The 24,484-nt window shown below is 56.4% G+C and overlaps 1 protein-coding gene across 3 annotated transcripts; it reads right to left on the reverse strand.

The window, feature by feature from the left end:
• Window positions 1-12,017: 12,017 nt before the first annotated feature.
• On the reverse strand, window positions 12,018-20,054 carry LOC119702525 (solute carrier family 2, facilitated glucose transporter member 9-like). 3 transcript variants are annotated; one of them, XM_038140777.1, is made up of 12 exons: window positions 19,533-20,054; window positions 18,499-18,597; window positions 17,881-18,041; window positions 17,674-17,798; window positions 17,294-17,439; window positions 17,081-17,213; window positions 16,613-16,734; window positions 16,310-16,420; window positions 15,032-15,133; window positions 14,402-14,477; window positions 12,787-12,914; window positions 12,018-12,570 (listed from the first exon to the last, which is right to left on the reverse strand). In XM_038140777.1, exons 1-12 carry the CDS (start codon window positions 19,971-19,973, stop codon window positions 12,331-12,333), a joined length of 1,884 nt encoding a protein of 627 aa, XP_037996705.1. In that variant the 5' UTR covers window positions 19,974-20,054; the 3' UTR covers window positions 12,018-12,330. The 3 variants fall into 3 exon arrangements, with proteins under 3 accessions (XP_037996705.1, XP_037996704.1, XP_037996706.1); XM_038140776.1 differs by having other exon boundaries at window positions 16,547-16,734; window positions 19,533-20,048; XM_038140778.1 differs by lacking the exon at window positions 18,499-18,597 and having other exon boundaries at window positions 16,547-16,734; window positions 19,533-20,049.
• Between the last annotated feature and the right edge of the window lie 4,430 nt (window positions 20,055-24,484).

Consider the following 24,484-nt stretch of genomic DNA (forward strand, 5'->3'; position numbering starts at 1 on the left):
GCCATATCCAAGCATCTCTGCACATGTCCAGCTCCTGGCGTGGCTCTGGCTGCATGTTTCCACCATTCCAGCTCTTGCTTCTCTTTGCTGGCTTCACTCCTGTCCCAGTGATCAATGGGCTCTGGTTGGGCTGGAACACAGCACAAACAGAGGCATTTACAACCCTGCTGTCTCTCCAACAGGGCCATAACTCAGGCTCCCTGTCACCGTGGGGAACGGGAGGCAGGAGCTCCTGCTTTGGTGGCAGCAGCAGCACAGACGTTTTTCCTCTCGTGGTAAATTTGTTACTTGGGGATAATTTACCTGCTTATGTCAAGTTTTAAAAAGAAACAGACTGGCTGCTGAGCAGCTCCTGACACTTGCAGTGTGCACCTAAGCTGGAAGGACCTGTTTGCAAATGCCTGCACTTTAGAGCTGCAGTCTCGGCGTGGAGTCAGTCTAGAACTGAGGCTGAGATCTTGCCACAGTTCATGTCTCCATGGGATCTCCAGGGTCTGCAGCCACCTGCTGGTTCTGGCAGGGCTGCCCGCCGGCACCGGGGGCCGCTTGGGGCTGGCTGTCCCCCGTCTGGCTGTCCCCCGTCTGGCTGTCCCCCGTCTCCCGCAGCGCGCCGGGAGCATCCTCTGCTCGCACCCTTTTCCAGGTGAGCGGATGGGGGGCTTGCGGGAGATGCTGGTGCCCTGTCGTCCGTGGTTGAAGACCTTGCTGGGGACCTAGCGCGGCTGAGATGCCGCTCCGGCCGGCTCATCAGCCGCCGTCCTCGCCGGCAGCAGAGGGAGCTGGAGGACCGGGGATGGCAGCACGGGCAGGCAGAGGAGGCTGGGCTGGGCTGGGCTGGGCAGCTCGGGGATCCCCATGGCGGGAGAGAAACCCCTCTTCACCCAGATCCTCCCCGAGCAGGGCAGCGGGAGGTGGCCCAGCCTGCGGACTGTCCCCTCAGCCCCGTGGTGTCACCTCTCAGACACATCACGCCTGTGGGTGCCCAGCTCTGTGGTGGACACCTCCTGAGCTGGCCCTCAATCCCCTTTTAGGGCTTTTAGGGCCTCAGCCCCGCTGTTTCATTCTGGGGAGCCGTGTAGCCTCTCTCTGTGGCACAGCCCCTTGTCCCCTGCCTGGGACACGGTGCTTCTCTTCACCCTGAGGACCTGCTGGTGGGACAGCAAGGTTCCCAGGGAACCTGGCTAGATGTGATGGGGGTAAGGCCTCCATCCCTGGGAATCATCCCAGGGCCAGGGTGGTAGGGTCCTGCAGCACGTGGTGGGCACTTGTCACTGCTGTCCCCAAGTCTCCTTGCCCATAGGGAGCTGATTTATGTCTGGGCCAGCCTGACTGACCTCCTGCTTGGGCTCAGGCATCATAACTAATGGCAGGTCAGCGGAGCTACAGCTAAAGTGAAGTGGCTGGTATGGGTCAGGGAGGGGGGATGCAGAACAGGGGGTACTGAGGATCCCAGTTCCAGCAGCACAGCTGCTCAGAGCAGTGAACTGCAGGGTTGAAGCAGGTGTAGCTCCCCGTATACCCCCTCCACCCTATCCCCTGCTCCTGAGCTCTCTTTCTGACCATACTCTCTTTCTGTTTTAACTACAGGGTGTTCTGGGTCAGTGGTGTCAAGCCTGGAGAAGGGGCTCCTTGTTGGGGGAAACTGAAGCACTCATGGACTGATGGTTTCATGAACATCAACAGCAGAGCCAGGGAGGGCACCAGGTGTCTGAGCCCAGCTCCCGCCCAGGACTCAGGGTGAGGAACCAGGACGACCTGACACAGGTACAGCAGAGGGCAGTGCCACGGCTGGTGGCCTGAAATGTCCCCTATGGTCTGTTGCTCTCACCTTCTGCTTGATCCATGAGCCTTAGGGCGCAGAAATCTCCTGTGGGGGGTGCACCCGCCCGTTCCCTCTTGACAGCTTTACCTCCAGGTCCCAGACCCCCGGCGTGCATGGCCCCTGTGTCACTCAGCCCCATCTCAGCATACTCCCTGTGTGTTTTGGCAGTAAGCCCTGTTGGTTTTCCCAGCTGGAGTGGATGACCAGCCCAGCATGCAGCCAGGCTATGGGAGCTGAGCTCTGGGGACAGCTACATCAGCTGCCACCCCAGTCCCTGCCTGCACCAACTGCTGAGGTGAGACCTGAACATGGCTGGAATCCTGGATATTCATGTACCCACCAGGCAGCTGCTCCACTTCCTAGGATGATGCCAGCCCGACCTGCCAGCCTAAGCTGGTTGAGGCTCCCCTCAACCCTTGGGGGTGCAATAAAAGACACCCAGTGCCACTCCTGGCCCCACAGAGCTCCCCTCTGTCCAGCATAAGGAAGAACATTTTTGCCAACACCCTGCCTTTGCTCTCTGCTTGGGAAGGGGGAGAACAGCAAAACATATCCGAGTAGGGCATTAGGACTTTCCCAGGGATAAGCTGTATCTGCCTGCCTGTGCTGGGATGGGCCAATTTTTGGTGAACAGTACAGCCAAGGGCTGGGGTGTGCAGGCTGCCACCCCCCTGGCTGGGCAGGCAGGGCTCTGTGAGCCTCTCCTGGCACCGCCTGGCCATCCCACAGGTGCAGTGGATCTGACACAGTCCTGCCAGGCTCCTGCTGCTGGTCACAAACTGAAGGGTGTGCTGGTGTCCAGACTGCCACTTGTGCTTTCCACCTGGTAGCACACATTTCTGCTCCCATTTCTCAGCCAAGGAGAATTACTGACTTTGCAAGGCTGCAGTGAGAGCTCCCATCCTTCTAAGCAACCCCTCCCCAACGGGTTTGTCAAGTCCTCCACATGACCCCATTGTAGGTTGGTTTTGCAATCTTACAGGGGTGATTTATCCTTTTTAGGGTCCTTCTTAGGGCTAAGCTGGGTTCAGGCAGCAGCAGCTTGAGGCCAGTGCTTGAGCATCACCCTTGAGCACTGGCCTCTGCCAGGTGCACCATCCAAAGCTCATCCCAGCTGGGGAAGCAAGTCCCCTGGTTGAACCTGCTGCAAAACCAGGAGCCTGGTGCATTCCCAGCTGGCTCTCAGCAAAGGTGATTTGCTCAAAATAATTTCCATGGCCTCTGCACTTACATTTGCTGCTGGATCCAGGAAAGCAGGTTTAATCTAGGCTACTAGGCAGCACCAGAGGCTGAGTTTCATCCAGGAGAAGCTGTTGGAAGACTTTGCTCAGCTCTCACTCTGAATTGGTCTAAAATTAGATCTGGAATACAAAAGTTGACTCACAGATACGTGAGTCTGGCTTCAGATTAGCAGCTTTTACAGCAGAGCTGGGATGCTCCCACTGACAATGGTTGCCTTTGGGGATCAGTTTTGCTCCAGCAATATTTCAAGTTTGTCAAAACTCCTTTGAAGGCCTGGGCAGGTGAAAGGAGCATGGGGAGCTCTGTAAGTGTAAGCCTTAAAAAACTTCCTGAAATGACCAATAAATCCCCCAGGACATGGCAGGAATCATTCAGGGATCTTTCCTGAACAAACCTAGCTCTCAATTGAAAAGGAAAAGTACTTTCAAAAGCATGTTCAGAGCAGCACAATGTGGTTCCCAGGCAGGGAATAGCCTCTGTCCCAGCCTCCTTCTCCATCACCCAAGGAAAGTGACATTCCCTGACAGGTCCCTGTGCCATTTGTTCCCCATACCTTGCTGTGTCCTGCCTGGAATTATTAAGATGTATGGCACAAAGCCGAACAAATGGAGAACCTGAACCTACAGACTGGCTGGCATGAGGTAAATATGTGCTGGATGTGGCCAGGACCTGCAGCAGGAGATGCTGCTCGGTGCTGTCCTGTGGGTGGGCGTGTGTGGGGCTGCATCCCCTTGGCACCTCCCTCATCAGGGGTGGTGGGGGCTGGAGGTTGTCCAGACCTTCCCTGCATGTAGAAAAGATGGGAAAACTCCATCGGTGTGTCCCCTCGGCACATCTGCAAGGTGCAATCAGGGATAGGTCCAGGCACACAGAAGGGCCCTGGTGGCAGTGCCACTGCTCCTCTCTCAGGAGCTGGACTGGAGGTGCTGTTGGGGTCTCCACAGCCCACTGAGACACCCCACAAGTCTGACTCACATCTCTGAGTGCTCTTCATGTCTGTGGGGAGAGGACAAGGAATGAGTTGTCACTTGCACATCTCTCTCCAGGTGAAAACACCCAAGGAGGCTGGGAATGTGGGCAGAGGGGGACCAGACCTACCTCCTTGCTGGGGAGCTGGGAGGGGCTGAGGGGTGTGCAGGCAGTGGGTGGCAGTGGGGAGGTGTGGGGACAGTGGGGACTGCCCAGCGCAGTCTGGGCACCCCGTCCAGGCTGTGGGGTGTTTATCCCCTCTGTGCACCCCCGGCAGGGGCTGACTCCTCCTTTCCCCCAGCAGGTGCTCCCACCTCAGTGGCAGCTGTGGTCGTGTCCTTGTCACCAAGGGCACAGCCATCGGTGTGCTCAGTGGGTGTGGACACAGAGAGCTTCTGGAGGGACTGTCCCCCCCACACAGCTGCCTTCTCCCACTCCTGTCTGAAGCAAGTCGCTGCTTCCCATGGGCATCCCACGGACCCCTGTTCAGCCCGTGGCCACCCCCTCTGTGTCCCCACAGGAGCCGGTGATCGGTATTGGTGTCCCTGCTCCACAGCGGCGGAGCCTCTTCCCAGGGTGACGCTGTCCCGCCCGTCCCCTCTCTGCCTCCCGCCGCCGCCTCACACGCTGCAGCAGATGGTGGAGGTGACATTTGTCTCCGAGTGACGCATTTGACGGTGGCCGTGTCCCCCCTCCTCCCTTCGCCCCGGATAGGGGAACCTTGAGCCCACCTGGCAGAGGCAAGAGGGGCAGGCACGGGCTGAGGGATCCCCAGCCCGCACCCGTCCTGCAGAGCCCCGGACATCTGCACCTCTCGTCCATCTGCATCCCAGCAAAGCCCTCTCCCGGGCTCCGGGCACCGGGGCAGCGGGGGGACACCGTCCCCGAGGGCGAGCGCCCGTCACCGTGGGGCGTTGGAGGGGGGGACTTGGTGGGAGCCGGGCACCAGGGACTCCTGTTCATTCTCCGTTTTCTGCCTTAATTAGAACCCGGAGAGACCAGGCGAAATCGCATTAGCGCGGGGCCCCGGTGCGCTGAGCCATCCATCTTTTTTTATTACAGCGTAATGGGGCTGCTCGCGAGGCGCCGTGCGATTTGTCACAGGCCTCGTTCCCTGATAACGGGCATTTGTCATCACTTTCTTCCCGTGTTAATGTCATCATCGGCGAGCTGACAGGCAGACCCGTTGAGGGAGCGCTGGCGACAGACCACATCCGTCAACCTAATATTTCCATGGCTGTGGGGATCAGCCGGGCTGCGAACACACATTAAAGCGCTTATGAGGGGAGGGGAAAAAAAAAAGGGGGTTTTCATTAATTAAAATGTTCGCGTGAGCGTGTGAGCGTGTGCGCGGGTGGCACTGCGCGGGGACAGGGGGCCACGGCGCGGGAGGGCGCGGCGCGGGGCGGGTGCGGCGCGGTGGCCTTTTAACGGAGCTCACATCAGCTCCTGAAACCCATTTAAAAGATATTTGGGGCTGGGGAATCAGCGGTGAGCACGGTGGAAAGGTCATTGTTAATAAGGGAGAGCACATGGGAGCACGTGGGGAGGGCGCAGGCATGGCCAGTGGAGGATGGAGGAGATTGTCATCCCCCTGGAGTGGGGGCGTGTTTGTCCCACCGGGAATAGCTGAGCCACCTCTGTCATGAAGTGAGTGGCCTCCAATCTACGTGGCAGAAGGATGAGGTAGGGGGAAGGAAACCTGCTGTGGGGCTGCTCCATAGCTGGCCAAGGGCAGGAGTGGGGTGTGGGATGGGCTGTGGGGCTGCAGCCCCCACAAACAGGGGTTTGGGACACGGCTCTGCAGCTGCAAGACGGGCTCATGGCAGAAGTCTGGAGGGTCAAACATGCGATGTCCCCCCTAAGCTACCAGTGAGGAGACTAGCCCCAGTCCTGAGGCCATTTAGTGACAAGGGGGCTCAGGTCCCCACCCCAGAATGTGTGGCTGTTGCCGTGGAAATGGGTGTGGTGACTGGGAGGAGCAGGTGTATGGTATCTTGGGTTTTCCTGGCAGTAGGAGTTTGTTTTCTGGACTTTTCTGGGGTTCCTGTGTCATACAAAACAGGAAGGCTTGGTGGCCCACTTTTTTTTTTCTTTATTATCTTTTTTGGGGTTTTTTAAGATTTGGGGATGGGCATCTCAGTCAACTCTACCCAGCTCCCATGATGTACTGGTACAACCCCAATTTACACTGCAAAATATGACTCCAGGAGCTCTTACACAGATGAGACCAAAGGTGCTGCTTCCTCTGCTCACATCCCATCCTCAGGTTCCCTGGGAAAATCCCCTGATGTTCCCGACCTGCGGCTGGACACAGTGCCAGAAGAACAGGCCATGGCAGGGCTCAGGCAGGCGTGGGCAGTGCTGGAACCCTGCTGAGTGCAGACAGGGGGCTGACGGTGTGAAAATGTGGCTGCACAGAGCCTTCACCCCCATGTCCCCCATCCCAGGGATGGTCAAGGGCAGCCTGTGAAGAGAAACATGTCCCGTAGCCCAGGAAAGCTCACGACTCTTTCTTTCATTGTTTTTCTTTTTTTTTCTTCTCTTCTGTCCCTCCTTGTTCCAGTCACAGGCTCTGTGCGTGGGAAAGTCAGGTTAGGGATGAGGCGTGGGGTGTTTTTAGAGACCTGGCTCCTTTGTGCGTGTGCACATGAGCACACACTGCTGCACACACATCCCCATAAGTCATTTCTGTAAGTGCACCCCAGCCTTTGGCTCACTGGTAGCCCTGGGGATGGGTAGAGCTGGGTGGTTTTCTCCAGGTGCTGGTGGGGAAACTGAGGCATGGAGCAAGGATTTGCAGTCCTCATCCATGCCATGGATCATCCACATCAGACAGGTCATCCCATCACCAGCAACATCCAACAAGTCTGCAGACATCAGGGAAAAGGAAAATCTGTGGGAAATCTTCTTAGGATTGCCCAGCAGTGGCCAGGCTCCCAACCCTGTGACATCCCCAAGACCCCTGGCAGCAAACCCTGCCACCAAACCTCCCTCCACTGCAGCTCCCCGCCGTAAATCACTGCCCGGCATTGGCCGAGGACCTTTTAAAAAGGATTTATTGGGGGGGATTTAAGCACCGGCAGCGGTAGGGTTTCATAAATCGAAAGGCAATAGCGCTCATCGTCACCGGGCCGCTGGGGCGGGGCACCCCTGCTCCCCCCGTTCCCACGGCCCTGGAGCAGCTCCTCCCGGCAGCGCTGCCTCCGCCGCTCCCCTTCCTCCCCGTCTGTGGAGACCGCGAGTGTGGAAAATCCCCAGACAGGGAGTGTAAATGCTTGTTCTTTGTAAATGAAGAACATAATTAACATTAAATTAAGGTAATACAAATGAAGACAACACAGAGCCTGACAGGATGAGTGTTTGGGGAGGCAGTAGAGAGAAGTGATTCATATTTTTAATTTACTGTACAAATAGACTAGCAGGGCTGGGGGGAAAAGGGCTATCCAAGTGGAGTGGGGATTTTTTTTTTTCCCACTGTTGTTTTGCTGTGCTTTAAGCACACAATGACTATTAAAGTCAACTGCCCATATAATAGGACATCTCCTACATGACTGCTCTCCGAGAGGCAGCTTGCTGTAGCAATAAATTCTGGGAGTGCCATCTGCTGGTGTGCACCCTCCGCCGGGCACCCTCGCTCCGGCCACCCCGCCCGGACTCGTCCTGGCACCCCACAATTGCTGCAGAGACCTGCAGAGCACCAGCCACGGGCCTGCAGGCATCCCTGCAGGAGTATTATATTTCTCATGGGGTAAGAAACACTTTCCCCCACTCAACTGTAAATATTTTTCTTTATATGTATATTTTTCTGAAGTTGAGTGGGTACTGTTGGTGCCGGGGAAATATTTTAGGCTTTTAAAAGATACCAATCGCTGTTCTCCACCCCTCTGAAGTGCTGGGTTTCAGCTGAGTGCCTGTTACCCAGAACACAGAAAAAAACCCATCCATTTTAGATTTTTACCTGCAGAAAGACTGCTGATCAGAGTCCATGAGAACTGCAGGCTGCACCTGGCTCTGCACTCTAAGGAGGTGAGAGCTGTGGTCTCAGCCTGGGGAGGCCCCGCTGAGGGATGACTTTCAGCCATGAGGGAGCCAGGTTTATCACAGCACAAAAGTGTCCATGGGGCTGTGACACCTGGAATGCACACACCTACACTGCCTCTGTGTCCTTATTCCACTCCCCGGGAAACTCCCGACATAACCAGGCAAAGGAAAAACAAAAGAAGACTGCAAGAGGAGCTCCATTCATTTCCTAATGAAATCACCCTTCCCAGGCAGAAGATGCCCTGGGATGGTGCTGAAATATTCCTCTGCTATGTCAAAACAGGAGAGGAATTTTCACCATTTAGGGGGTGTGCCCTTGTTTTGAGTATGCAGTCTTTTCCCTCTGGGTGACTTGTTTCCTGGCAGTTATTATGTGAGCAGTGCCCATGTGTCCAGGGCAGCCACTTGGCCAATTTGCCCTTGAACACCTCCAGGGATGGGGCATCCACTACTTCTCCGGGCAACCTGTTCCAGTGCCTCACCACTCTCACAGTCAAGAATTTCTCCCTATTATCTGATCTAAACCTGCTTTTTGTCAGTTTCAACAATTCTCCCTTGTCCTATCACTACGTGTCCTTCTAGCAAGTCCCTTCCCAGTTTCTTGCAGCCCCTTTGCAGCCTCTTGCAGTGAAACCTCCCCAGAGCCTTCCCTTCTCCAGGCTAAACAACCTCAGCCATCTCAGCCTGTCTTCATAGGAGAGGTGCTCCAGCACTCTGAGACCTTCATGGCCTCCTCTGGACTTGTTCCAGCAGGTCCATGTCCTTCCTGTGCTGAGGACCCCAGAGGTGGACACAGTATTCCAGCTGGGACTCACGGGAGTGCACTGGAGGGACAGAATCCCTTGACCTGTTGGTCAGACCTCCCGTGATGCAGCCCAGGACACGATTGGCTTCCTGGGCTGCAGGCATGGATTGCAGGGTCGTGTCGAACCTCTCATCCACCTCCAAGTCCCTGAATCAGTCCCTGAACCCCTCAAATACATCCCGGGCCCAGGCTGCAAACACGGGGTCTATTTCCGAACCGAGCTGATCCCAGGCAATGCTCCCTGTGTCCAGCACCCTTCTCCTGTAGCTGCTAAGCTGGGAACATGGACAATCTTAGTGAGACAAGAGGCAGGGAAAAATTCTGCACCAAACTCTGTGGGGCAACAGGGAGCTGCCCCAGCACTGCTTTTTCCACATGGAATATGAGAGGAGGTGGAGCACACAGGGACCCACCTCAGTCAAAACTGGTCCCTGATGGAGCTCTGCAGTCAGGTGAGATTTGTGGGGAGGGGAGGCATCCCCATTGTGGTGACAGGGACAGTTTGCTGTCAGAACACCTGGTGAAACCAGTGTGAGAAGTTCAGCCTCAAAGGCTTGGTGGATCCCCAGGATCCATCCTCCTGGAGCCCATCTCTGCTGGAGCCACAGGGACTGAGGGCACCGGCAGGGTGTGAGTGCTCCATGGCTTGTCTGACCATGCTCTGTGGCCACTTGTGGCCTCACCACTCCCCAGAGATTGCACAGGGACACCAGGGTATGTCCAGCAAGCCTTAATCAGCTTTTCAGTTGGGATGTGACCATTCACCTTGAGCCAGGTACTCTCCTAGAGAGCTTCCACAGAGGATCTGCAGATATCCAGTGATGGGCCATGACCATTTCCTTGAGGACCACCATTCAGAGCATCTGGAGAGTTCAAACCAGGGTCTTCTCTCCCATTCCACATTGTCCAGGGCTGAGCCCCAGCCCTTCATGTGAATACCTCAGCCTTGAACCCCCACAGCCTTTGGCACTGGGCACACCAGAAGGCACTTGTGCATTTGGAGACAGCCACCTCCATCTGTGTTTCTGCAAACCTTAAGAGGGTCAGCAGCATTTCCAGCTGCCCAAGTAATTTCTCAGACTCTTCTTTGTACCTTCTCCAGTTTTTCAAGGTCTACTTGGACGCTACTAGAGAATACAGCCTTATCCTCACCAGACAGAACCAGTGCTTTTGGAGGCCTCAGTCCAGGGAGTTGGATTTTGACATGGGGAAGCAGCTTTGGACAAGGAAAAGCAGCTCAGAGCTCACCCAGCCATATCCTTCCTGAGAAGCCTGCAGTGGAGCAGCTGGGAATGCCTTCCTGGCAACACAAGCAGAGAGGAAGCCCAAATCCCTCTTTTGCAAGAGTAGAAGGTCAGTGGCGTGGGGCAGTTTGAGCTACAACCCCAAAAAAACCCCTTGCCCCAATAGCGTCCGAAAAAACTGATGGTTGCCAGTGTTCCATGAGCATGGGGGTTCCTCACCCCCAGGCCCTGGTGAAAAAAAGATGGCCATATCCTTTGACATGGTACCCTCAAATGAGTCCCCAGGAACAAATGCATCCAGAAGGCATCATTGAATTTTTCCAGTGACCTCCAGTCCTTGGAAAGAGGGCACTTCTTGCTCTGGTGGCATCCAAAACCCTGACAGAAATGGGTCCTGACCCCACATTTCCCAGGTCTGCCCCATCTCACTGGCCACTTAGAGCAGTCCTTGGCCATAAGGCAGCATTCCGACTCCTTGGCTATGCCAGGACCCCAGGAATGGGGGGGCTGGTCCCAGGGGGGCCATTGCCTCACACATGGAGGGCAGGGGGCATCCTCCAAGCTGCCCCACATGCTGGGTGGGAGAGATAGATAAATACCAGAATAAATAAATACAAGTGGCAAAGAGGCCTGAAATGATGCTGTCGTTTGCTGGGAATGAGAGACACAAGTGTAATTTAGGTTTTGATATTATCAAAGTCTCGCTGCTCTAAAACAGCAGGGCACTCAGTGCCTCATTAATAAAGGATAAACTTGGAGTCTATTTACAATGCACTTTTTGGGGTTATTTACACTCCATTATACATATGTAATGCTGCACATATTTACCGCTCTGTTCTGCTGCCGAGAGCGGAGTCGGGGGGAGGCGGAGTGGGGAGCGCTGGGGCTGCCGAGCCTGACCCTGCTCTCACTGACGTCCTTTGAGCAGCTCAGCACGCACAGAGCCCCAGGCTGCTGGCTGAGGATGGAAGGGATAGGAGCAGGCACTGGGGGCCCACTATGGCCCAGTCCCTGTCCCCTGTGGGTCCAGCACCCACACACACCCAGAGGTGCCCTGAGGCTTTGCCAAGGGATGCAGGAAGGGTGGGGTCCTCACTAAGTGACCACAAACAACAAACACCGAGCTGTGGACCTGTCACAGAGAGGGGAACTGGAAAAAAAAAAAAGGGCTAAATTATTTGCAACAAAATGATGTTTGTGCTGGCATGAGAGTGTTTTGGCCACACAGCCCTCCCCACCACCTGGGCTTAACTCTCACCAGAACAAAAGGTTGTCGTTTTCCTGCAAATGACAGCTCCTGGCAGGTCTGGGAACCCCATGGTTTACCATGGTATTTGTGGGAGCTGCTATGGGGGGTCTTGGGACACAGGACAGCTTCTCCCTCAAACACAGCCCCCGGGATTCAGGGCAGAGACATGGGAGAGGTTATGCTTGGAGAGCACCTTGGGGTCACAGCAATTCACGGGGTGCAGTAAGGGGATGAGGCTGTATCCTGGATCCCTTTGTCCTCCAGGGGGTTTGGGAGTGTGCAGAGTTCCCATGGGAGCACTCTGTGGGGCCAAGACATGGGGCCAGGCACCAAGGGCTTCCAGGAGCCCATGGAGGGGCACAGTGGCTGGACAGTCACCCCAGCTCAGAGCTGCTCATGTCCCTTCTGCAACAGCCTCCAGCTTTGCATGACCAACTTGGGGTGAAAGCAAAAGCCTGGGAACCATCCTGACCACCCTTCCTAGAAAATGTGGGGTGACTTTGATCTTTCCAGCCAGTCACAGGGAGGGGGAGGACAAGCCCCTCTTCCCATTCTGCTCTTCCTTGGTGTTGGAGAAGCACCTGCCCATTCCAGCGCATTCCTGCTTGCTGTCATTCCAGGCTGAACTTGCCAAACAGTGGCTCTGGTGGCAATGCTCTTTATTAAACAGCTCATGCCAGAAGCCCTTGCCAAGGCCCCACATCCAGGAGCAATGAGAACCCCCTGCTTCAGGAGGTCCCCTTGTCTCTGTGGGAGCATCTCTTCCAGCATGGGGATCATGCCCAGCAGTCAGTGCAACCTTGGTGCATCAATGGGGCTCATCCTGGGCCCAGACTGTGCCATGGAGAGATGTCCTGGGAGACCCAGAGATGACCAGGTTGGAACTAATTGGCCCCCACATCCTTTCCCAGCCCCAAGCCTCCTCCACCATCCCCATCCCCCCAGCCCACTCAGGTCAGGGCAGGCTGGAGCCTGAGCCCTCCAGGGAGCTGCTCTCCAAAGTCCCATAGCCATCGAGCTTCATCATCCCAATGAGGTGGGCAGGCACGGAGAGGACGGAGCGGCGCGTGGCGAAGATGTGGCTGATCTCCATGAAGGTTTTGTTCTTGGTCTCAGGGATGACAAGGTAGACATACAGGGCCACCAGCAGGCAGACACCACAGAAAACCAGGTAGCAAAAGGCACCCGCTGACATCTGGGGACAAGAGCAGGAGGAGGCAGAGAGCCAGGCACTCCCAAACTGAGCATGGCACGAGGCAGTGTCCCCTCCCATCGCCCTGCCCTGGGCTGGCTCCGTCCAGCACTGAGCTGAGCCAAGAGCACAGGCATCCCTGCCTCGGCACCCCATCCTGGCAGAGCAGCAGGGCTGTGTCTGTGCCCTCCATCTCCCAGAGCCCCTCTGAACTGGTACCTGCAAGAAGGGGAAGATGAAGCCGACGGTGAAGTTGCAGAGCCAGTTGAGAGAGCCCCCCACAATGTAGGCAGCCGGGCGGTGTGACTGCATGAAGAGCTCAGCTGTCATCAGGAAGGGGACACCAGCTACAGAGGGAGGGGACACATCAAGGGTACGGAGGACAGGGTGACTCAGGTACCCCTGAGGTCAACAGGTTCTGCCCACCTCAGTGCTGTGGCCAAAGGGCTGGAGCCCAGCAAGACTCATGGTTCAAACTGGTGGTGCTGGGTGAGCTGGAGGAGACAGGGAGTGTGGGGGAGCAGTGTCCTACCCTTGGGCTCCTTTGGGATAGGTCTTGTGGGGGGTGATGTGATGTCCCCCTGACATACCACACTGGCACTTTGCTGGGTGCTCAGGCCAGTTCCACAACTTGCATGACTGGAAAGTTTCAGACTGAGTCAAAATAAAGGTGGAACATTTCACGTGGATCCTCAGTTTCCAAAAATGTTTCTAAATGCTGATATATGAAATCTCATAGAGATCACAGGCATAGAGAAACATCTTCCTGGCACCCTCCATAATGCCCTTTCCAGACTCCCTGTATCAAAACAGTTTAGAAAACTTCCTTCTATCAGTCAGCTGAAAGACTGATAGAAGCAACCACTTTTCTGAGCATAAGAATCTCCCGCAGGACACAGAAATGCCATTTTCCAACCTGCTTTTCCCATGCACAGTGAAAAAACCCAGAATGTACGGAAGTGGTTTCCCAAGCCATCTTGTAACTGGTCTGAAAACTGGACACAGGGTGTGGCTATTTCTTCTAGAAGGACTTAGCCTCTCCAGCCAAGTGTCACTGAGCCAGAAGCCTGGGTCCCAGGACTGTCCCTGTGTTGAGGGGGAGGATCTGAGGTCCAGAGTACATTCCAAGACACACAGGAATCTGGCAAGGGGTTGTATTTGATATGGTGACATGCCTGGGGTCCCAGCTGCCTGAAACAGGGCTGGCTGGACCTCTTTATAAATGCAGGGAAAAGATGAACCAAAAAAACAAGGATAAGAATTGAGGGAGGAGTGGGGCCCCGAACGGACTCTTACTCACAGCTCGCCCAGAACAGAGATATATATTTTTTTCTTTTAAAACTCCTATTCATCATTGTTTGTGAACAATGAGCCATTAAAATCCTAATTAAAGATGTAATTACAGTGAATAAAGTCTGGGCTGAGGATGAATTATAGATCTGTTAAGAGCTCTGCTAATACATCAACTGGGTAAACCAGTCCAGGTTTCACTCCTGGCTGTTGGAGCCTGCACTCCATTAGGGGCAGGATGATTCTCACCAGCTGCAGTGATAGGAGTGGTGACACCTCCACAGAAGTCTGGGGAAGGCTGCCAGGGCTTTCACTCTGCTTCCTCCTGGAGCGTGGCGCAGCAGCAGGAGGTAGAGTGTGCCCTGGGGATGTGTGGGGCTGGAGGGGTTTGTGGTGGGGTTTCACTTGGAGGTACAGCATCAGAAACCAGGGCTGGACCATGGGGACGGAGCCGAGGTCCTGTCACCTGCCTGCAAACCCCGCTGCTCTCCTGGAGCCCCCATTGCCACCCCACTGCTGCCCACTCCTGCAGCCCCAGACCCACCTGGTCCCATGCAGAAGCCAGCGATGATGCCGACCACGCAGGCAACGCTGACGTAGCGCATCCAGGGCAGGGCGGCCTGCGAGGGGACACGGCGCTGGGGACGCTGCTGGGGCTGGCCCTGAGCATCCCCGCATCCCTGGGGCACGGCTTCAGGCTGCCCTCGGCTTGGTGGTGGCTCTTGGGGACAGCGGCCACGCAGGACACATTGGTGAGATGCAGACAAGCAATGGGTGGCTTGGGGTAGAGCTGGTGAGGGTCAGCCTCAGCCTAGCTCAGCAGCTCGTGATGTTGCAGTATCCCCAGAGCCACGGGAGCATCCTCTGGAAGCAGACAGCAGGAGAAGGACCCTTCACCTGCCCTGGCATTTCACATCTGCCTCCCTAGGAACAACTATTTCTGAAAAAAGCTACCAGAAGCAGCAGGATTTTTCTCACATGGATTTGTATTTTCCTTTTTTGTTGTTGTTCTTGGTGCTAATTTTACCTTCTCTTTAACTTTGAAGGGAAAACATGACTAGGAAGAGCCAGCTCACCTCTCATTTCCACGCACGCTCCTTCCCACAGGACTCTACCCATCCCTCCACCACTGAGCCCCAGATAATGGCCCGGGGGGTGGCACGGCCAGGCCTACCTGCAGCAGCAGGGAGATGGTGATGCCAGCCGAGCAGACACCCATGGCACAGAAGCCGGTGATGATGAGGGGCCGCCGGCCCACCCTCTCGATGGTGAAGCACTGCCGAGAGAGAGCAGGGGCTGACAGGGTGCTGGGCAGCTCCAAGGTGGATGGGACCACCCCTGAACCCCAGATCCAGCCGTAGGTGGGAGGATGCTCCCGGTGGCATCTGGGGATCAGGGGCAACCCCAGCTCAGAGTTCCAGGGTTGGGGCTGGGGCATGGAAAGTGCTGGGGTGAGCATGCATGGGGCAGGGGAGGGGTCCCACAGAGCAGGGGTCAGGGTGCAGGGTTGGGGCTGGCTGGGGTGCCCTGCAAGCCACTTTGGCATCAGTGCTGGGCAGAGGTGCTGGGGAACAGGGTGTTTGTGGGGCAGTGGGCACAGCAGGGTGTGGGCAGACAGCGCAGCGGCAGTGGGAGCAAGCGGGGTATTGACAGCAGAACAAATGCCTGTAATTTTACAACCAATCTCAGCATGTCCATCAGGGGCCATTTGTGGGGCTGCTCCCAAGCAATCTGGCTCTATGCTGGGCAACTGCTGGAGGGCTGGGACACCCCCACAGAAAGGGGAGGGGAGTAGGGGTACCCTCAGAGAAGCAGGGGACCCCACTCTGCTGTGAATCAGGCTATGAAAGCGGGGAGCAGCCCCCACTCATTCCCTCTTTTCTGGGAACAGCCACCCCATCCATCTCTGTAATTGTCAGGGAGTGGATTTAGTGCCGGGTGGCTTGGGCTGGCCCTGGGTGACACTTGCAGATGGGACAAGGGCCATAAATCTGCCTGGCCCAGTGCTAACTCTCCAGCTAAATGAGGGCTGGCTGGGGGGGCCAGCGCTGCTAGCCTGGGGCCAGGCCAGTGCTTGGCTGGGGGTGGGCGGGGGGAAATGGGGACACGTGACTCTGCTAACAGAGGGACAATGAAAGTGAGAGCCAGAAGAAACTTCTAGTCCCCTCCATCATCTCCATCCAACCTTCTCTTTGCCTGCCATCTCTACCCAATCTCCCTGCTACCCTAAAAGTATCTCACCACTCCCAGATGTGACTCCTAAACTGAGCCTGTCTCCTCCCATCTCCCATCCCCATTTCCATGCCAAATCCTTTGTCCCCCAGAAAAGGGGCTGTGCTGTGGCACGGATGGTATTTGGGGGTCCACTCTGTCCCCCCGTTGATGGTGCTGGGTGCTGGCAAGAGGGCTCTGGCACGGAGGGCCTCTGTCCGTCTGTCTGTCCCTCACTCACCCCGATCAGCCCGGCAACGACCTCAATGGCGCCGGTGCCCATGGTGGTGTAGGGGATCTGGGACACGGGGATCCCGGCGTTCTCGAAGATGGTGTTGGTGTAAAACCAGATCTGCGGGGAGGGGACACAGCGTGAGCGGGGGGATGGAGCCGCGAGGCACTCGAGGAAACGCGCTGCCAGGTCTCAGCTCAGAGTCTGCTCAGCCGTGTCCCGGGGCGAGGACCACGCGGGGCTTACGGCATCGATCCCCGAGAGCTGCATGCCGGCGTTCACCACGGCCACCGAGAGCGTCTGCCAGCGCACCGAGCGGTCCCGCAGCAGCTGCCAGACGGACGCCATCTCCATGGAGGAGAGCGACCGCTGCTCCTCCTTCATCTCCTCGATCACATCCTGTACATCGGGGCTCCCCAGGAACCGATGTAGTGCTGTGGGGAGAGCGGGCCATGGACACGTGTCCCCAGCACAGGGCGGATGCTCACAGGTATGGTGCCAGGTAGGGGCTTGGCTCTACCCTAGCCCAGCCTGCCCAGCAGCCTCCCTGTGTGGCTCAGGATCCATAGGAAATGGGGAAAAGCCTCACACCACAGTGCTGGGCACCATGGAAATGCTGCGGCACAACCAGGTGGGACAGAAGGGCTAAACCATCAGGTTTGCATTGGGCTGTCAGGTCTGGGCATGCAAGAATGTCATGAGGAAGTCCTTGGTCTTGGATGACCTTGGAGAAGCACCCAGCACCCTGCAGAGCCAGTCTCCCCAAGGATATCCCCTCACCTTTGGTGGCCCCACAGACGTCGTTTCTCTCTATCAGCAGGTACCGAGGGCTCTCAGGGAAGCAGTGCAACAGCAGGAGCTGGAGGGAGGCAGGAACAACCACCACTGACAGGAAAAGGGGCCAGAACCTGTCCTGGGAGGAGTTGAAATGGAATGTGTCATGGGGAGGGCACAGCAGTGTCCGGCATGGGTGGGCTGGGGTATTGTGCTCACCTTGCCCAGCAGTTCTGGCAGGCCCAGGACCTGAGCAGAGAAAACCCCCAGGCAGATGAAGATGCTGGGCATGAGGCCCAGGAATCCCCGCAGGTTCTTGGGAGCAATTTCTCCCAGGTAGAGGGGCACCACACTGAGACAGATACCTGAGGGGCACAGGAGGGACTGGGATGGCAGAGGCAGTGGGGAGAAGGGTACCTAGCCAGACCCTAGGTCCATCTCCTCCCATGTCCAGTATCATGCACAGTGGGGACCCCATGGCATTGGAGGTGGGCCTGGCTGTACCAGAGAACCCCTCCACAGAGCCTGTGGGGAATACAAAGCCTTCTCCATCCCCCTGGGAATGGCTGTAGGGGGCTGAGCCATGAGGAAGCACCCACCTGAGTGGATCCCCGTGATGGAGCGGCCGATGATCACCATCTCGGGGGATCCCAGCTCCCGGCTGAAGCCCATGAAGCCGCCGGCCAGGAGGACGAGGAGAGCGCTGCGGCTCAGAGCACCGTTCCTGGCAGGCACAAGCAGCAGGGCAGCTCCTCCAGTCCCATCCCACCTCTGCACCACCCTGGCCCGTGGTGGGACACCCTTACCTGCCGTACCGCTCCACCAGCACCCCCACCAGCAGGGAGCCCACCAGCCCGCCCAGGGCGAAGATGGAGACGGTCAGGGCGTAGAGCAGGGTCAGGGGGGCAGGGCCCAGCCCATGCCCGTACCGCTGGGACCAGGTGGCGTTGTAGAAAGCCTTTATGTGCTGCAGGGCAGAGACACACATGGGCACCAGATGTGTTGGCAGAAAGGGGAAGGCAAGGGAAGACAGGACCTATAGGGACAACATCGTGGGCTTAACAGCATTAAAGGAGATGCAGGGCAGAACGTGTTTGGGGATGACTGGGATGTGCTGCTCTGGTTGCTCAGCAAGTTGCAGCACCTGGGAGGCCTAAGGATGACTTAGAGATACCAAAGAGAGAACTCAAGGTGGAGCAGGGAGGTTGCAGCCAGCTTTCCAGGCCCTGCTTTCCTGGGGGGACCAGTTTGGAGTACATGAACATGGACTCTGATGTCCTTCCCATGTCATTCCTCTCTGGGTGACAGGTCAAGGAAAATGCCAGTGTTTTGACGTGGGGCTGCTGGAGAGTTGTCCCTCCCCCCTCCGAGGGAGGGATGCAGAGCCGTTTTCCCTGCTCCCAGAGAGGCTGCCCATCCCTTACCTCTGCCGGTGAGTTCACCACAGCGAGGTTGTAGCCATAGAGCATGGAGGAGCCAAAGGATACCAGAAGGGTGACAGACAGCAGGGGGAAGGTGAGATGCTGGGAAAGAGGAGGAAGGATCAGCCCAGCCCTGGCCAGCAGAGCCAGGAGCCAAGGTGTCATGAACTGCCCCTTTTCCAGCAGGGATGACCCTGGCCCAGAGCAAAGACCCCAATGCAATGGAATCCTGTTGAGCACTGCTTCGTGCCAGTGCCCAGCACCCAGCCCAGCTGATCCAGCTTCCTTGTGGCTGGTCTTGTGGCTGTGGTGTGAGGTTTTTTACCGTGGTGGTGACCCAGCCTGGGTAAGCTGGGCACCCCTGCCCAGCTGGGAGGGGCAGCAGATGGAAAGAGCAGGTGGAAAAAGGAGGGACACCCACCCCCCTACCTCAGTGGAGCAGCTGAGTGGTGCTGCTGTGAATGGCCCAACACCATTGAAATGTTCCTATGGAAGGTCCCAGCACACCCCAAAACACCACATGGACCCACCTCCTAAACCCTCACCCCCTCCAACACCTTTGCCTCCCGCTCCTGCCGGGGGTCCTCAGTGTGGGGAGCCGGTGGCTGCGGGGGATCGGCCACCCTGCAGCTCTGACCCAGCCCAGCCCGGGATCGGGGTGCTCAGGAGCCTTCAGAGCTGCAGGGACAGCCCGGGGTGCTGCAATGAATGTCCCGAGCGATGAATGTCCCCGGGGCGACGGGGCTCGCAGGGTGCGGACACGGGACGAGCCTTTGTCCCCCAGGAGCAGCCCCGCTCCCCAGCCCGGCCCTCCTCGCAACGCCCCCCGCACGGTAGCCGGATCCGTAGCACCCAGCAGCTCCCGGCTCACGCACAGCAAATCCCCCCTAATCCCATCAGGAATCCCAAGCCGGGAAAAAAGGGAGGGGGATGTCAGGCCGAGGGGTATCAGGCCAGGGCCTAGAGGGGGACAGGGACATCGTAGGGCAGACGGGGAGCAGGGATGGGGCAGCCCTCCCGGCCCGCAGGGAGCTCACCCCAGTGATGTCCCCGCCGGGCCCCGGGGTCCCTTTCCCGAGCGGCGGCGTGAGGCTGCGGGCGGAGCGCGGGGAGGGAGGAGGAGGAGGAGAGGGGGACGAAGGCAGCCCCGGTGCGGCGGCCCGGCTGGTCTCTCCCATTTTTAGACAGAAGAAGGAGGAGGCGAGGGAAGGGAAGGCAGGGCAGGGCAGGGCAGCCCGGGCGCCCCCGGGGCTCATTGGAGGCGCCTGAGCGGCCGGAGGAGGAGTCCGGGAGCCTCTCCCCTCGCCGGGGGCAGGGGCAGCGCCTCCGGACTGCTCGGCCCGTGGAGGGGTCACGGCCCAGCCCGGGGGCGGCGGAACCACTGACGTGATGCTCTGCCACCTTTGAGAGCTCTCGCATGTCCCCTCTAAACCGGAGTGACCCCGGGAACCGTAAGCGGGGCAGCACCACCGCGCCATCCCCGAGGCCGGCGGCGAGGGGGCGGCCCCGCATCACCCAACACCCCGATCGCCTCCGGCTCCTCTCCCACCGCGGGGTAGATGTGCCCCATCCCCTGCGCTCGGGAAGAGGCTGGTAGCCCACGGCCATGGCTGGAGGCAGCTGCCTTCCCCGGACACGGAGGGACACAGCCCCCAGCCCCAGAGAGGAGAGAATGGGCTCATGGCAGCTCAGAGGAATCCAATTTTGCTGCGGCCAGGAGCTGCCTCCCCTGCTGCTAATGAAGTGCCTTTAATTAGCAGCCTAATAGCAAGCTCTTAATTTGCCGAACAGCCAGTTGAAAGGATGGAGACCCCACTAAGCCACGGCTGGCAACAGCTCCAAGGGCTTAAAAGGGACAGGTCCCGACAGGCTGGCCCCACTCAGGACGGTCCCGCGGGGCCAGGAGAGCAGAGCAGAGTTGGAAGGGCCTCATGGGCACCCCCAGGCCTGCCGTGCCAGCCCAGCCGGGCTGTCTGGGCTGTGGGCGAGTCCAGGCACCACATTCTCCCATGGAGGATGTTCCAGCTCTGGTCTCCCCCCTGCACATGAGCCTCCAGTTCTTCCTGAAAGCATCGGGGCCTCTCCCCCAGCCACCAGCCCTTGCCAGCCTGCCAGTGTTCAGTTTTCCCAGGGCTGCCCCCTGCTCAAGAGTTCCTGTGTCTTGCCCAGACTCAGCTTCTTCACATGTGGATCAGGGCATGACCTTTACCTTTGTGCAGGTGTTGCTGGGTGGCTGCAGAGACCTTGGTGACAGGGCCACAGTGGGGGACACCTGCAGGAGTCACAGTCCTTCTGGGGATGGTCCTGGTTCATTCCCAGGGCAGCAGGATGAGAATGCTTTTTATTGGACTAACCACGGGTGAGATGACTCAGCAAGAGAACACGCAGCCTGGGGGTCCCAGCCTGCCCAAAGCACCTGCAGTGCTGCAGAGCAGCCCTAAACATGCCCAGGACTCACCCCAAGCAAAGCAGCAAACCTGGGACAGGATGATGAGCCAGGCCATGCTGTGTCCTGCAGCCTGCTACAACTCTGGTCATTCAGGTACATGGCTCACCTCCGGGAGCAGCACGTGGAGGGTTAAATGTCTCCACTAGTCCCTGGAAAGAGCAAAGAGCAGCAGCCATCTCTCCCCCGCCCTGGTACTCTCCCAGCAAGTACCTACCGAAAAACCCTCCTGGAACTTCCAGCTCCTGTGCACTGAAGCCCATACCTGTCCCCAAGCCCTGTGCTCATCCCTGCAGCCACAGCCCCTCCTGCTGCCACACAGTCTGATGCTGGGCACCAAGCAGGGACATCTTCAGGACACAGCTCCAAGCCAGGGGATGGCTGCTGCTTTGATTTAGGGAGTAAAGATGGGTTATGGTCACTGGTTCCCAGCAGTGGCTGGGATGCTGGGAGCAAAGGCTTAGCAGCAGATGTAGAGGTGAGAAACTCAAGAAGGGCAAGAAGGGGGAGGAGGAGAGCCTGGAGTGCCAATTAAGGCTCACCAGAGGGCTGGGTTAATTGGAGACACTCCTGTGACCTGACCCGGTAATAGTGGCACACGATAGACAAGGGCTGGTGAGAAACAGCCACTGCTCTGAGCTGCAAGTTGTCTCCACATTTTACAGGCATTCCTCCCCTGCCTCCATGCAAAGTATCCCTGGCTAAAATATTCCCTGTAGCTGGGAAAGTGGCTGAGAGCCCATAAACCACCCTGATCCCCACCCATCGTCACTCCCAGAGCTCCCGTCCCACTCCTGCCTTGGTGCTGCCCCAGACTCCAGACACAGCACTGGGGCTGTCCTTGTTCTGACCCAGCACTCCATGTCATGGGATGCTCACACATCTCCTTTCCTTAAGGCATCTGACACAGTGCCTGAGGCACACAAAGAAACCCATGAGAACCGGGAGAGGCAGAGCAGCAGGTGTAGCTGGTCCCAGCACACATCCTGCAGAGTGACGGTATTTGCTGAGGCCAGGAGGATGGAGAAGCAGTTGGGACACCTGAGGGCTTGCCCTGAGCTGACAGCTCCTCACTGGGAGGTCTGTCCCCTTTTTCAGGATGAGATAGAAATCCCTTGGAAAGGATGTGGTCCCAGTGGTGGTTCTTGGGGCTTGCCCAGCACCATCTAGTCCAAACTAGATAAATTCCACAAGGAAACAATAAGCAGCTCATGCAGAGGCAAAAAGATGCATTGCTTAGCAGCCACTGACCCCTTTCCCAGCACTGGAGGAGAGGGAACTGGGCAGCACAGGCTGGGTAGGCAGAGCTGCTCACAGACATCGGCTCCACACTGAAGGTCAGAGCAGATTGCCAGGGCTGCCCTTTGGGAGTTGGCACTGCAGAAACAGAGATGGTCTGGCAGCTTCCCCACCTTACTGCCCCTTGGAGGAGAAGCCTTCCTTGATCCACCTTGGTAAATGCCAGCAGGGTGCTTGGGGCATGGCACAGGGAGTTTTGGATACATCAGCTGTGTGAAGTTAACCAGGGGCTTGAGTTTCTTCAAACCACAGTGGCCTCCACAAGTCAGTGCTGTCCCCAGTGAAAGCACTGCTCAGGCTGCTGTCTCTGCCTTGCTGCACTGGAAAGCCCATCTGACTGTTCTCCATCTGTAGGCAGGCAATTTACCTGGACAGGTGAGACCTTTCCAGCCCAGGGGTCCCCAGTCATATTCCTTATCCTCTTCCGTGGTGAGGCTGATCAGCCTCACAGCTCAGCAACCTCTCTGCTGGTTTGGAGATTTCTAGCAGCTCCTACCAGCCAGGTGTATGTCAGCAAATAATTTTGGAGAGAAAGCTCAGGATGGGAAGGTAACATGGATGTGAAACAAAGAGTATCTCTCTTGGGGATATAATGAATACGGTCTGAGTTCTTTTAGGGTAAAGTGGCTGGTGCTTACAGACATGCGCTGCTGGGCATGGACCAGCTGGCAAAGGGGTCAGGCTGAGATCTCTAATGGCTGCAGCCCACTGCATGGGAGAGTGCATGCAGCACCTTAGTTTTCCTTGTTTAAAAAATTATTCTTATTCCACCTTATTATTCCCATCTTCTGATTCAAAACATTGAATAATTTCTACATCCTGGGCACTGATGTGTGGCATTGCACAGGAAGCTGTGCCACACACTGCCTTGGAACAAAAGGGGCCAGGACACTGCTGGAGCCAGGCACAGCCCTTACTCCCAGGACAGACAGACAGCTCACCCACAGAAATATATGGCAGCATTACAGCATGTCTGTCTGCTCAGGGCCTTTTGTTTCCTTGGCCACGCTGCGTCCTCTCTTGAGAGCTCATCATCCTCTTCAAACCACCAATTGCTAAAGTCATCCTAAACAGTGATTGTAAGAATTACATTCTTTCTAGCCTAGCAAATCTAAGCTGGCCGATTCCCCCTTTCCAAAAAGTACCTTACCATACTCTTGAAAGCAGGTATGTAAGACAACAATAAAAAACCACCAAACAAGAGAAGATTTCATTTTAAGGCTGTAGGTTGATCAAACGCTGTTAATTTGAAGCTATGGCAAACATTACTTTCCTTCTTCATTTGAAGTGGAAATAAGGCACACATTTTTAAACAGAAAGGGTAATTAACCACTGAATCTATTTAAGATAAGCTGTTCATTCTTTTCCAGTGGAAATTTACAATTGAGATTGCTTTTCTTTCTCAAAGACTCTCTTTAGTACTTGAGTTTTTGGATTCCAGTCCAGATTTCCTGGGAGAAGTTTTCCAGCTCATGCCCTGCAGGACAGCACTGTCCTAGAAATCCGGAATAAAGACCCTGATTCTCATCTTTAAACATCAAGGAGAAGAAGGGGAAGGACTATCTAAGGAACATCTAGAAATAACCCACAAGGAGAACCTGTTTCTCGTGGGAGCAGGCAGTATGTGTGTTGTATGGGTACACACAGACAATTGGGACTGTGGGTATGCAAGGGGTCTCCTTTGTGTGTGCTGGCACTCACAGGTTATTGAAATCAAGCTGCATTCTGTGTTACAGACCAATCCAAAACAATGGATGTAGCCTGTCACTGCAACTCCTCTTCCAAATTTATTATTGGATGGGAGGAAACAGCAGAGAGGGAACAGAAAAGGTTAGAGCGGTGTAAATATGTATGCTACATATTCTATGTAAGTATGTATATAAAATATTTATTATATATGTGTGCACACACACACATACATATGAACACCAAAGCCTTGCCAAATAAAGAACGGGGGCTGCTGGGAACCCTGTCACAAAGAGGGATGGAGATTGGAAGTGACAAGAATCCTGCTCCCAGCACTTCAGAAAAGCAGAAGCCTTCACAATCTCCAGTCCCCCGCTGGCTCCCAAGAATGGAGCCAGCAGGGAGAGAGATGTCGGGAGTGCAGGGGTTTGTTTGTTTTCTGACCACCCCTGGAGTCAGGATCTTAAAACTGCAGTGGCCTTTGTTTTAAAAGGGGCTGTTAAGTAAAATGGAAAGATCCAAGGCTGCTATCCAAGGAGCACTTTTAAGAGGAAGGGA

The sequence above is a fragment of the Motacilla alba genome, chromosome 6, assembly GCF_015832195.1.
Source record: "Motacilla alba alba isolate MOTALB_02 chromosome 6, Motacilla_alba_V1.0_pri, whole genome shotgun sequence".
NCBI lineage: Eukaryota > Metazoa > Chordata > Aves > Passeriformes > Motacillidae > Motacilla > Motacilla alba.

Excerpts from the sequence above, each read along its gene's own strand:
- LOC119702525 (XM_038140776.1), bottom strand. The coding sequence starts at position 19,973 with ATGGCGCGGTGGTGCTGCCCCGCTTACGGTTCCCGGGGTCACTCCGGT. Across the intron at positions 16,735-17,080 it reads CGTCTGTGGGGCCACCAAAG|CACTACATCGGTTCCTGGGG; the intron begins GTGAGGGGATAT and ends CTCTCCCCACAG. Across the intron at positions 12,571-12,786 it reads TCATCTTCCCCTTCTTGCAG|ATGTCAGCGGGTGCCTTTTG; the intron begins GTACCAGTTCAG and ends TCTTGTCCCCAG.